Source organism: Mizuhopecten yessoensis, unplaced genomic scaffold, assembly GCF_002113885.1.
Source record: "Mizuhopecten yessoensis strain PY_sf001 unplaced genomic scaffold, ASM211388v2 scaffold9615, whole genome shotgun sequence".
NCBI classification, from domain to species: Eukaryota; Metazoa; Mollusca; class Bivalvia; order Pectinida; family Pectinidae; genus Mizuhopecten; species Mizuhopecten yessoensis.
The window spans coordinates 345,734-360,425 of record NW_018408136.1 but is presented as its reverse complement, the minus strand read 5'-3'; the positions used below and the strand labels follow the sequence as shown (position 1 = coordinate 360,425).

Sequence of the window (14,692 nt, the reverse complement as noted above, 5' to 3'; positions counted from 1 at the left end):
CCCCCCCTCCTTACCCTTACCCTTACCCTTCCTCTCTTAGTCCTGATCTCCAACAGGTGTTTTATTTTTGGATTGATTGGAAATCCTAGATGGCAACACCCTTCTGATTGGGGGAAACAAAAAAAAACACATTTTATATCATTACACCATTATGGTCTGAAACTATAAACAGGTGATGGCTACGTACCCCATGGGTCTCTTGCTGTTTAAGAGCTACATGTGTACTGTCAAAGCTATAATTATGTATAGATTTGTAAACAGAAAATAATAATTTAAGAAAATCTGCCTGCAGTATATAAAAGTTGGGTTTAGCAGCAACCAGGAATGGTTGTCAATGTGATACGTCGACGGTACAGTGTTTATGTGGTGAGTATACAGCGTACACACTGACTTAACAGTGTATATGGTGTATTAAAGCATATATGGTGCTCATTTTTTTGAGACCACAATTTTGTGCACTCATTAGTCTGGGTTGATTGTGAGTCGTGTGCTCAAGTGCTCATTTGAGTCAAGAGCTTTTTGTTTATATATATCAACAAGTGGAGAACGGTCGTGTAGTCACCGGTCTGTACTGAGTCAGTGGTCGTGTACAGTCACCGGTCTGTACTGAGTCAGTGGTCGTGTACAGTCACCGGTCTGTACTGAGTCAGTGGTCGTGTACAGTCGCCGGTCTGTACTGAGTCAGTGGTCGAGTGTGCTCGTGTGTTGATGTTATTCTTATATGTGTTATTAACATAATACATACAAGTCAATTAACAGAATAATTTATTATGAGGATCAGAGATAGCTTTATCATAACTGGTGTTCCATAAAATATAGTATTAAATCAGGTTTGTGAACAGTTGAAATATAATGAAATTGTCAATGTTTTTCAGTAGGTTTGCTCCTCTAAAGTATATCGAAAATTTTAAATTCACAACAGAGTACAAAATACATGTACTGAGATTGAACTATCAGTATTTAGAAAAGGTCTGATCCTGTAAAAAATATTGATAAGCATTTTTAATTATTCCCCTTTTTTATTTTGATGAATTTGTTTGGTTTTGTTTTTGTTTAGATATATGATAAATCAGGGTCAAAAATCTAGACAGTAATAAGCTTGACTTCATCAGTCAACAGAGATGTCTTTCATTGTGTAGATCTAGTTAGTGTCTGGGGAGTACTTGTGGGAGTGATAATAGGAGAGTATGGTGTGTCTGCTTTATGATGGGTGTGGTAAGTAGTGGTGGGAGTGGCCTGTAGTGTTGAGAGGGACTAGAATGCAGGTGGCATGGTTTGTAAAAATGGGTGTGGTCTTCAATGATGGGCTTTGTACGTGGAGATTGGAGTGATTAGGCTACATGAAGCATAGCTTTTATTAATGGCTGTAGTAGCCTGTAGTTATGAGCTTGTCCTGGCCATGTAATGATTGGCATGACCTGTAGTAATGGACATAACCTGTAATGATGGGTGTGGCCTGTAGTAATGGACATAACCTGTAATGCTGGGTGTGACCTGTAATGATGGGTGTGGCCTGTAATGCTGGGTGTGGCCTGTAATGATGGGTGTGGCCTGTACTGATGGGTGTGGCCTGTAATGCTGGTTGTGACCTGTAATGATGGGTGTGACCTGTAGTAATGGACATAACCTGTAATGATGGGTGTGGCCTGTAATGCTGGGTGTGGTCTGTAATGATGGGTGTGGCCTGTAATGATGGGTGTTGCCTATAATGATAGGTGTGGCCTGTACAGATAGTCATAGTGAAACAAGGGGTGTGGCCCGTAATGATGGGTGTGTCCTGTAATGCTGGGTGTGGCCTGTAATGATGGGTGTGGCCTGTAGTGATGGGTGTGGCATGTAATGATGGGTGTGGCCTGTAAAGATGGGTGTTGCCTATAATGATAGGTGTGGCCTGTACAGATAGTCATAGTGAAACTAGGTGTATGGCCTGTAATGATTGGCATGATCTGTAATGATTGGTCGATAATGGTCTCTAGTCCTGAGAGTAGGTGAGCTGTAGAGGTAACAGGGTTTGAATGGTGTTCTGATCTGAAGGAAGGGTTTGTCTGAAAGGATGATCCACATATGAGAGTGTGAGAAATGTGTGGTGATGGATAGATGGTGTGAGAACAATGTTGTATTTTATTATTTTATTGAATGTTTATTACGTGCAAATAAAATACTTACAGATGGTATTGATGTCTTGTTATTTTTATTAATTTTATTGTAAGAGTTCATTGTTTATTATTAGCTCACTGGGTCTGAAGACCAAGGTGAGCTTATGCCATACCGTGGCGTTCATCGTCCGTCCGTCCGTCGTCCGTCAACAATTTCTTTTAAACGACTAAATTTGACTGGAAACATTCCTAGGTGATAGGGATTCAAAATTGTACAAATGGTGGGGCTGACCCCCAAGGGGGCTGAGGGGTGAGGCCAAAAGGGGGCAATTGGCTATATTGCTTTAAGCAACTTCTTCTCTGGAACTAAAAAATTGATATCAACCATATTTGACTGGAAGCATCCCTAGGTGATGAGGATTGAAAATTGTTCAAATGGTGGTGCTGACCCTCAAGGGGGCTGAGGGGCGGGGCCAAAAGCAGGCAATTTGGCTATATTGCCTTAAGCGACTTCTTCTCTGGAACTAATAGATGGATATCAACCATATTTGACTGGAAGCATCCCTAGGTGGTGGTGATTCAAAATTGTACAAATGGTGGGGCTGACCCCCCAAGGGGGTTGAGGGGCGGGGCCAAAAGGGGGCAATTTGGCTATATTGCTTTAAGCGACTTCCTCACTGGAAATAATAGATGGATATCAACCATATTTGACTGGAAGCATCCCTAGGTGGTGGAGATTAAAAATTGTACAAATTTTGGGGCTAATCCCCAGGGCTAAGGGGTGGGGCCAAAATAAGTTTATCACTTGGAAATGGTTGATATCCCCACCGTATAACCATATATACAATTGCTGAGTATGAAGAGAAGAATGCACAGTTGCTTCCAGGATGGCCCTAGGGTCTGGCCCCACCCTTGGAGACATAGTCCCTGGGTCATAACTTTGAAACGATTGAGATCCCCTCCCCAAAACTATATATACAAATACTGGGCATAAAGAGACGAATGCAGTCATGATAATAGAATAGACCCTGGGGTCTGACTGAACCCCTAGGGACCTAGTTTCTTAGTCACAGCTTGGAAACAGTTGAGATCCCCACCCTATAACCATACTGTATATACAATTGCTAAGTATAAAGAAATGAATGCACATATGCTTCCAGGGTGGCCTTGGGGTCTGTCCCACCCTTGGAGACTTAACCCCTGGGTCATAACTTTCAAATGGTTCAGATCCCCACCCCAAAACTATGTATACAATTGTTGGGCATAAAGAGACGAATTCAGTCATGATATTAGAATTGATCCCAGGGTCTGCCCATCCTTTGCAGACTTAACCCCTGGGTCATAACTTAGAAACGGTTGAGATCCCCACCCCAAAACTATAAATACAAATGCTGGGCAAAATATTAGAATTGATCCTGGATTGGCCTTGGGGTCTGGCATATTCCCTTGGATCTCATTTGGAGAATATTTTGCCATGATTGCTTAGATATCCAGGTGAGTGGTACAGGCCCTCTGGGCCTCTTGTTTAACTCAGGTTTCTTATTCAAATCACATTTTGGAATAAAAAGACAACCACTGGAAAGCATTGATGATAACATCCTGATCAGGTATGATTTATTTTGTTATTTTTATTGGTTACTGCAAATTACAATTTTTCAATTATGTTCAGCTATAATGTTAAAATGCATAAATCAATTTGAATTTGTATGAAGTCTAAATACTACATATGTGATGTTAAAAATTAGCTTGACTACACATTTGTAAATTAGTACCTTCCTGTATTGAACATTCAGTACCTTCCTGTATAGAACATTCATTGCTTTAACGTTAAATATTCTAAGTTACACAATAGCATCAACTTACAAGGACAACAACATAAAACTGACACAGTAACGAAACGTGTACTGGTATAGCGGATGGTTTTTATGGTTTGGGGGAAATTTTATGAAAGCCCAAAATTAAGGTGAGACAAATTCACTTATGATAGAAGAGGAAACATTTTGTAGGATTTCCCTCTAGAAGGTTATTAGGCCTCGAATATATATTATATTCAATAGATATGATTAACATGTTATGATTCATCTCATTTAAATCCTGGTTCACCTTGGTTAAACATCTGATGTCATAGGTACAGATCCTGGTACACACCACCTATACTCTCGGGGACCAAGGACACCTACCACCAGCAAATGTTAATTAGCAGTACAATCGACATAGGGTTAAAAGATACATAACAAAGTTGAACAGAATAAATAGAATATTTATCATAAAATGATAGATACACATATATAGTGATTATATCACATATATACTGATTATATCACGGGTCAAATGCTCCACCGGGATACGACAATGGGAGAATATCAACAAGGTTTGTTTATATAGATATGTACGTATATACGTCTGGCATGCTGGCGGTGAGGTTAACGAGGATCGCCCTCTACACTTTGTTACCCAGGTTTTCCATCTGTTTGTACTGTTAATTTCGGAGCACTAGCTGTATACATGGAATAGTTTGATCGATTATATATTGGGTGCAATCTTGGATATATCTTCAGTTTTTTTAGCACTAAAAAAACTGACACGCATTGATCATTTGAACTCCATTAAGTACAATATTCCGACAATTATAAAAGTCATAGGGCAACCTTTTTCTGCTCAAGCTCTTGAACTATATCTGTAACTGAATGATACTGCTGTAAAACTCGGTTTGTGGCCACTGGTATGAACCTTGTGAAAAACATTCAACTGAGTTCCCTTATGCACCTTAACATGAACATATTACTATTTTACAACACATTTTAATGTCAGGGAAAACAACTGTATCCAGTAAGCCGTGCATGGGCAGAGGATGCCACTGTCTACACTTCAGCGTGCCTGGGCAGGGGAGGTAACTGTCTTTTTGACATATCTTTTCTTCCTATTTTTGAAAGTGAGGAAATGGAAGCGGACCCTGAGAGGACAGGCTTTTTGGTTGCTCTAGGCAGTGTAGAGGTGGAGACCGACTCTGACAGACCTGAGGTTTTAACTGGGCGATGAAGAGTGGATGTTTGACCGCCGTCCTCATCCTTATACTCTCCAGGCAGGACTTCCAGATAGTCATGCATGGACTTTCGTCGGAAAGATTCCCGGTTAGATTCTGTGATTTTTGATGTTCTGCAACTGAATTGGGACAACAACTTTCCCCCAGTCATATCCAGGTAATCTGTTTGGCTGGCTGAGTCCTGCCTGATGATCTGAAACATGAGATAAGGTTGGTACAACAATGGTAGCATTACCTATTGGATCAGTATCTGATTGGATGCTTTTTTATTCATATTGAAAAAATAATTATCTGGTTTAAGCTTTGTCTGGCATTAAGGCCATAATGTTTAAATATGGTATTATAGAAAGGCTTTTATCATAATTCTCTTTTTATGGAGGGGGGATGTTATATATTGTTTTGTCCGTCCATGTCACATATTTAGTTGTTATCATACTACTATCAGCCTGGACTTGATTTGGATAGCAGTGTTACAGTGCTCAGTAAAATACCTTGAATGAGTTCACATGTAACAGTTGTAAGGTCAAAGTTGATGTACTATGAAAATAAATGTGTATCAACGTCTCTATCAGATTGGGATCTNAAAAAACCCCCCCCCCCCCCCCCCCCCGAAAAAAGAAATAGCTGGGGATGGTAGGAGTCAAAGGTCACAAAGGTCAAAGTAACTGTTACTAAAATCAGAATTACACTTAATGAATAACCCTATCCAGATGCTAACTTCAGAACAAATAACCTGGTAATTGGAAATAGACATAATTTAGTTTGTGTGTTGCCATTAGATAGAGAAAGAATCCTTTAAATTTTGGGTGTAAGCCTAATTGATTCTGACCATTGTTCATTAAGGTCAGGGTTGTCCTTTAAATTTTGGGTGTAAGCCTTATTGGTTCTGAGCATAGTGATAAGGTTAGGGTCGTCCTTAAGATTTTGGGTGTATGCCTTATTGATTCTGACCATTGTTCATTAAGGTCAGTGTTGTCCTTTACATTTTTTGTGTAAGCCTTATTGGTTCTGAGCATGGTTCATGAAGGTTAGGGTCGTCCTTAAGATTTTGGGTGTATGTCTTATTGATTCTGACCATTGTTCATTAAGGTCAGGGTCGTCCTATAGATTTTGGGTGTAAGCCTTATTGGTTCTGAGGATGGTTCATGAAGGTTAGGGTCGTCCATTAGATTTTGGGTGTAAGCCTTATTGGTTCTGAGGATGGTTCATGAAGGTTAGGGTCGTCCTTTAGATTTTGGGTGTAAACCTTATTGATTCTGACCATTGTTCATTAAGGTCAGGGTTGTCCTTTAAATTTTGGGTGTAAGCCTTATTGGTTCTGAGCATGGTGATAAGGTTAGGGTCGTCCTTTAGATTTTGGGTGTATGTCTTATTGATTCTGACCCTTGTTCATTAAGGTCAGGGTTGTCCTTTAAATTTTGGGTGTAAGCCTTATTGGTTCTGAGCATGGTGATAAGGTTAGGGTCCTCCTTTAGATTTTGGGTGTAAGCCTTATTGGTTCTGAGCATGGTTCATGAAGGTTAGGGTCGTCCTATAGATTTTGGGTGTAAGCCTTATTGGTTCTGAGCATGGTGATAAGGTTAGGGTTGTCCTTTAGATTTTGGGTGTATGTCTTATTGATTCTGAGCATGGTTCATGAAGGTTAGGGTCATCCTTTAGATTTTGGGTGTAAGCCTTATTGATTCTGAGCATGGTTCATGAAGGTTAGGGTCGTCCTTTAGATTTTGGGTGTATGTCTTATTGATTCAGAGCATGGTTCATGAAGGTTAGGGTCATCCTTTAGATTTTGGGTGTATGTCTTATTGATTCTGAGCATGGTGATAAGGTTAGGGTCACTGTTATTAAAACTACAATTGAGAACCATTGATTGCACCAAGCATAGACTTTGTATGTAGTTGACCTAAAAGGAAACTCCTAGGGATTCTTGTAATGGTCCATCAAAGGTCAAGGTCACTCTGACTGAAAATAGAATTCTGTCCAATCATGACTTCAGAGCAAATAATTTCTTAAGCTGAATGTGGGTTCCCCTACGGGAGAGGTTGAATGTGGGTTCCCCTACGGGAGAGGTTGAATCCTATACTGAGTGTGGTTTGTCAAAGGTCAAGGTCAGTGATTTCAAAAACAGAATGATCTGTACCAAACTATGAGATAAGAATGCAACAGCAAACATTTCACAAGCTCAATCTTTACAAAAATAATGTATGTACCACACCAGTAGGTATTTCTCGGGGCATTTTTGAGGGATATGCTGCACCTGACAATCTCCTGTTTGTTTGTAAGTTCAATCTAATGAAACATTTCATCTTCTAGTCTGGCATGAACATTACCTTGCTGCCAGACTGTTTATGTTTCGGGTCTGGGATGTTAGGCTCAACATAGTTGTAATCTTCATCATCCAGTTTTTTTGCAGCTGTCTCCCCGGACCTCTTGCGTCGCCAACGAATGACTTTGTCTAGCACAAGACCATTCGTCATATCTACATAATCTGTCTGGCTGGCAGACTCTGTCCTCATTATGGAGGTGTTGCCCTTTTTCTTGGCTGGATTTTTCTCATTGTCCTTATTTGACCTTGAAACCTTCTTTGGTGTGGGTAATTTATCCCTATTTGCCACAGATGTTTCAGTGTGTTGTGACTGTGGAATGTCATATGTGACTTCAAGCGGCTGAGTTTGCACCTTTGCTTCGAGGGAGTTGTTATAAGTATGGATGTCTCCAGATGTAAAATTGAAGGCCATATCTGTACTAGATTTCACCTGTACCGGGTCAGGGGATGTACCAGTGTTGACTTTCTGCACACATGTTGTAGAGGGAAAATAGTTGTTTGCCCTCTCCACAGGCAAGTCAGCATAGCTATAGGCATACATGTGAGATTTAGAGTCTTTCTCAGTTATCTGTAAAACAAATATCACTTTCATAATTAAGGTTACAAATCTAATAGGCAAATTGTTTGCAGCAATTCATAAACCCATATCCAGACAAATCATTATCAAAAAGTCATAACTGTATTGCAAGGGGCACACAATCAATTTCAGTTTGCTACACTTCATAATAGTTGAATTATTCACAGTGTGTAGTGTATGATACAAGGTTAATTACTCACAGTGTATAGTGTATGCTACAAGGTTAATTATTCACAGTGTATAATGTATAATACAAGGTTAATTATTCAGTGTGTAGTGTATGCTACAAGGTTAATTATTCACAGTGTGTAGTGTATGATACAAGGTTAATTACTCACAGTGTGTAGTGTATGATACAAGGTTAATTATTTACAGTGTGAAATGTATGATACAAGGTTAATTTTTCACAGTGCGTAGTGTATGGTACAAGGTTAATTACTCACAGTGTGTAGTGTATGATACAAGGTTAATTATTCACAGTGTGTAGTGTATGGTACAAGGTTAATTACTCACAGTGTGTAGTGTATGATACAAGGTTAATTATTCACAGTGTGTAGTGTATGGTACAAGGTTAATTACTCACAGTGTGTAGTGTATGATACAAGGTTAATTATTCACAGTGTGTAGTGTATGATACAAGGTTAATTATTCAGTGTAGTGTATGATACAAGGTTAATTATTCACAGTGTGTAGTGTATGGTACAAGGTTAATTACTCACAGTGTGTAGTGTATGATACAAGGTTAATTATTCACAGTGTGTAGTGTATGATACAAGGTTAATTATTCAGTGTAGCGTATGATACAAGGTTAATTATTCACAGTGTGTAGTGTATGGTACAAGGTTAATTACTCACAGTGTGTAGTGTATGATACAAGGTTAATTATTCACAGTGTGTAGTGTATGATACAAGGTTAATTATTCAGTGTAGCGTATGATACAAGGTTAATTATTCACAGTGTGTAGTGTATGGTACAAGGTTAATTACTCACAGTGTGTAGTGTATGATACAAGGTTAATTATTCACAGTGTGTAGTGTATGATACAAGGTTAATTATTCACAGTGTATAATGTATGATACAAGGTTAATTATTCAGTGTATAATGTATAATACAAGGTTAATTATTCACAGTGTGTAGTGTATGGTACAAGGTTAATTATTCACAGTGTGTAGTGTATTGTACAAGGTTAATTATTCACAGTGTATAGTGTATGATACAAGGTTAAATTATGACTATTTCCAGCCCTTCAAGCTGATTATAAAGGTCTCGGGATGATATGAACTAAAGGATAAGGAAATGGTCATGGGATAATCTCTAATGATCTCCAATAAAGATACAGAGAATACAGTGATAACTTGTATAGTTATCAGTAATATGTTTCTGTTCTGCAACAAAATTGTAGATGAATGATGACGATATGTTTACCTTTTCTGTAGCTGTATTTGCATATGATGGTATTGAAGGACGTACATTTCCTGTATCAGCTATACTGCTCTGTAAATTATCCTTCTTGGTTTCCGTATCAACAGAGTTGTTAACCTTGGGCTCATTATCCTCCTTACTGTCGAAGCTTCCGCTGGTCGGCTCAAACCCACCACTCTCCATGTCATGTTCCGAATCAGACGGGACTACATCACAACGTTTCTCCAGTTTTCCCGACAAGGGAAGAAGTTTTTTGTTTTCATTTTTCTCCCTCAAGTTTGTGTATTCGATCTGGTTTTTGTTGTGTAATGGGCTAATGTAGCTGTCCCCGTCAGAGAACACCGAGTCGTAGTGAGTACCTAATTTTTTGGCACAGTCACCGGCAGTGTCGGAGAGTTCCGAGGTTTTACGAGCAGCTTCCTTCTCTAGGTTACACTCCTTGTTGCTGCGTTTGGAGGAGTAGGTTGAGGATCCTCGCTGTATCTCAGATTTGGTGCTCACACAATAGGGATCAATGGCAGAGTCACTCAGCTCAGCATACATGTTATCTGTAGATACCAAAAAAAATTGATGCCACCTTTTATGTATTTTTAAAAAAATTACAAGCTGAAAACGACGCAAACATCACCTTTTCAACTACAGCATAGGTGACCTTGAACTTATTGAATTTCTGGTTCTGATAAGTGGAATTAATTATCTGACTTTGATTACCTTGTCCTTACTTTTAGGGGAAATTCTCCATAAAGGGTTAGGTAAAACACCACCTATTTATAAACTATATAACTTTGCCTTGACCTTTACCTGAAGGCTGGCGGTCAGCAAGGTCATCAAACACCGGGTTAGACAGCAGCTGTAGTGACAAATTGTTTGTGTTGTTGAGCCTCACTCTTTGCATCAACCTACAACACATATAATAATTGAAGTTCCAAGCAACATCATCCCTACACCATGACTATTCCACAACTTGTCATTACAGGATTATACTTGAGTGTGCAGCTATTATAACGTGACCTTCCTAAGGCAGTTTATACAAACACTTACGATACTTGGATGTGGGACTGCCGGTCACCTCATACAAACATTTACATAGATGTGGGACTGTAGGTAACCTTCCTCTGGCAGTTCATACAAACATTTACTTGGATGTGGGACTGTAGGCCCCCTTCCTCAGGCAGTTCATACAAACATTTACTTAGATGTGGGACTGTAGGTCCCCTTCCTCTGGCAGTTCATACAAACATTTACTTAGATGTGGGACTGTAGGTAACCTTCCTCAGGAGGTTCATACAAACACTTACTTAGATGTGGGACTATAAGCGACCCTCCTCAGGTGAACCACTACAACACTTACTTGGATGTGCGACTATAAGCGACCCTCCTCAGGTGAACCACTACAACACTTACTTGGATGTGCGACTATAAGCGACCCTCCTCAGGTGAACCACTACAACACTTACTTGGATGTGCGACTATAAGCGACCCTCCTCAGGTGAACCACTACAACACTTACTTGGATGTGCGACTATAAGCGACCCTCCTCAGGTGAACCACTACAACACTTACTTGGATGTGCGACTATAAGCGACCCTCCTCAGGTGAACCACTACAACACTTACTTGGATGTGCGACTATAAGCGACCCTCCTCAGGTGAACCACTACAACACTTACTTGGATGTGCGACTATAAGCGACCCTCCTCAGGTGAACCACTACAACACTTACTTGGATGTGCGACTATAAGCGACCCTCCTCAGGTGAACCACTACAACACTTACTTGGATGTGCGACTATAAGCGACCCTCCTCAGGTGAACCACTACAACACTTACTTGGATGTGCGACTATAAGCGACCCTCCTCAGGTGAACCACTACAACACTTACTTGGATGTGCGACTATAAGCGACCCTCCTCAGGTGAACCACTACAACACTTACTTGGATGTGCGACTATAAGCGACCCTCCTCAGGTGAACCACTACAACACTTACTTGGATGTGCGACTATAAGCGACCCTCCTCAGGTGAACCACTACAACACTTACTTGGATGTGCGACTATAAGCGACCCTCCTCAGGTGAACCACTACAACACTTACTTGGATGTGCGACTATAAGCGACCCTCCTCAGGTGAACCACTACAACACTTACTTGGATGTGCGACTATAAGCGACCCTCCTCAGGTGAACCACTACAACACTTACTTGGATGTGCGACTATAAGCGACCCTCCTCAGGTGAACCACTACAACACTTACTTGGATGTGCGACTATAAGCGACCCTCCTCAGGTGAACCACTACAACACTTACTTGGATGTGCGACTATAAGCGACCCTCCTCAGGTGAACCACTACAACACTTACTTGGATGTGCGACTATAAGCGACCCTCCTCAGGTGAACCACTACAACACTTACTTGGATGTGCGACTATAAGCGACCCTCCTCAGGTGAACCACTACAACACTTACTTGGATGTGCGACTATAAGCGACCCTCCTCAGGTGAACCACTACAACACTTACTTGGATGTGCGACTATAAGCGACCCTCCTCAGGTGAACCACTACAACACTTACTTGGATGTGCGACTATAAGCGACCCTCCTCAGGTGAACCACTACAACACTTACTTGGATGTGCGACTATAAGCGACCCTCCTCAGGTGAACCACTACAACACTTACTTGGATGTGCGACTATAAGCGACCCTCCTCAGGTGAACCACTACAACACTTACTTGGATGTGCGACTATAAGCGACCCTCCTCAGGTGAACCACTACAACACTTACTTGGATGTGCGACTATAAGCGACCCTCCTCAGGTGAACCACTACAACACTTACTTGGATGTGCGACTATAAGCGACCCTCCTCAGGTGAACCACTACAACACTTACTTGGATGTGCGACTATAAGCGACCCTCCTCAGGTGAACCACTACAACACTTACTTGGATGTGCGACTATAAGCGACCCTCCTCAGGTGAACCACTACAACACTTACTTGGATGTGCGACTATAAGCGACCCTCCTCAGGTGAACCACTACAACACTTACTTGGATGTGCGACTATAAGCGACCCTCCTCAGGTGAACCACTACAACACTTACTTGGATGTGCGACTATAAGCGACCCTCCTCAGGTGAACCACTACAACACTTACTTGGATGTGCGACTATAAGCGACCCTCCTCAGGTGAACCACTACAACACTTACTTGGATGTGCGACTATAAGCGACCCTCCTCAGGTGAACCACTACAACACTTACTTGGATGTGCGACTATAAGCGACCCTCCTCAGGTGAACCACTACAACACTTACTTGGATGTGCGACTATAAGCGACCCTCCTCAGGTGAACCACTACAACACTTACTTGGATGTGCGACTATAAGCGACCCTCCTCAGGTGAACCACTACAACACTTACTTGGATGTGCGACTATAAGCGACCCTCCTCAGGTGAACCACTACAACACTTACTTGGATGTGCGACTATTAGCGACCCTTCTCAGGTGAACAACTACAACACTTACTTGGATGTGCGACTATTAGCGACCCTCCTCAGGTGAACCACTACAACACTGACTTGGATGTGCGACTATAAGCGACCGTCCTCAGGTGAACCACTACAACACTTACTTGTATGTGCGACTATTAGCGACCCTTCTCAGGTGAACCACTACAACACTTACTTGGATGTGCGACTATAAGCGACCCTCCTCAGCCGAACCACCACAAATACGGCCAGTATGATGAGACTCAGCAGCAGAAAGATGATACCAGCTACTAAGTAGGTCACAGTGTCTTTGCCAGGGTCAGATCCTTTTTTCTTTGATGTTTCTTCTGTAAAGATTTGGCTCGCTTTTTATTGTTATCAAAGCATTAAATATCATGTAGTTTTCTTACTACAATTTGTAATAATAAGGTCGTTTAACACACATAGATTATAAAACATTGTTTCTATTAACTCCAAAAACAATATGCTTAGGAGTAGTCTTGTTGCACTAGATTACTGAAATAAACTTTTTGTAAATATCTTTTCAAGATTTTCTTAATGCAAATCTGCAATTACCGTCTTATCAAACTTGATAACTTATTCATCGATTTGATTCACTGAACAACTTATTAAACACTTTAGACCAGTGGTAACCGTACCGTCAGACAGGGCCTTGAAGGAGAACTTTTTGTGGGATACAGGGAGACTCCCTAGAAAGCCACTTAGCAGACTGTCCTCTAGTACCTGCCGGAGGTTGACCATGGTCAGGGTTGGCCCCTCGCTGTCCAGGAACTTAGTATACAGCAGTGTGTAGGTCACCATCATCTTGTGCTGCCGTCGACCAGGTCTGTAGATATTATCATGGTGCTGGTCAGTACAATAAACACACATAGTTTGTAACAGTATAGTTCTTATTTGTAATGAACACTTCATATATCTGTGAATAATTTTCTATGACACAAATTTAGAAAACAAAATTATTGAATAATAGAGTGACAGATTAGTAATGAGGTCCTCACCTGATATAAATGTTGTAAGCCTGTACCCGGTCCTCAGCATTAACCATCCCAGAGTACAGCATACTGACCTGTAACACGACATGTGGAAGATTTAGGAAAGACAGGGATTGCAAACCTCATTTTAAAGACGGCTCCTAGCTTTCCTTAAATACACTTTTTTTTTTGCATGATATTGGTTATCAATCTGCCTAGTCAAGGTAATCTCTTTCAAAACAAAATGACTCTCCTATATGGTAAGTTTATCGGTAAATATAAGATGACTCACCTTTTGGTAAGTTGTGCCTATTTATACACTCACCTCTTTGGTAAAGTTGTGTTTGAAAAGCCAGCCATGTTTGTAGAACGTGTGATAAGGTTTCTTCACCAAGATGGTGGCTTGATACTCCTTGGTTACTGCAACAGAAAATACTCTGTTAAAGTCCCCCAATCAACATATTTGTGAAACCAAGCATGATTTTACAGAATAAAGTACCATCTGTATATAAATATACAGTTTTAGTTTTCATGACCTGTAAATGAAGCTAGATCACTAGCTTACAACTTCACATCAACTTTACACAATGTCACCTCTCTGTGTACTAGGATATAGATGACAAGTGACAAGAAATAATCTACCTCTCTGTCTGTACCTGGTACAGTCCCTGTGTAGGGTATATATAGTTACAGTGACCAGACCTACCTCTCTGTCTGTACCTGGTACAGTCCCTGTGTAGGGTATATATAG

The 14,692-nt window shown here is 40.7% G+C and overlaps 1 protein-coding gene across 1 annotated transcript in view; it reads right to left on the bottom strand.

Annotated features, from left to right (window-relative positions):
* Window positions 1-3,687: 3,687 nt before the first annotated feature.
* The window catches only part of LOC110458454 (sushi, von Willebrand factor type A, EGF and pentraxin domain-containing protein 1-like), a 43,113-nt gene continuing 32,108 nt past the window's right edge, over window positions 3,688-14,692 (bottom strand). The window contains exons 24-31 of the mRNA XM_021510154.1: window positions 14,267-14,361; window positions 13,969-14,036; window positions 13,609-13,796; window positions 13,146-13,296; window positions 10,264-10,361; window positions 9,466-10,010; window positions 7,467-8,030; window positions 3,688-5,332 (exon numbers count right to left, since the gene is read on the bottom strand). Of these exons, the coding sequence (XP_021365829.1) occupies window positions 4,958-5,332; window positions 7,467-8,030; window positions 9,466-10,010; window positions 10,264-10,361; window positions 13,146-13,296; window positions 13,609-13,796; window positions 13,969-14,036; window positions 14,267-14,361 (2,084 nt within the window). The 3' untranslated portion in view covers window positions 3,688-4,957. The remainder of the gene's footprint in view (window positions 5,333-7,466; window positions 8,031-9,465; window positions 10,011-10,263; window positions 10,362-13,145; window positions 13,297-13,608; window positions 13,797-13,968; window positions 14,037-14,266; window positions 14,362-14,692) is intronic.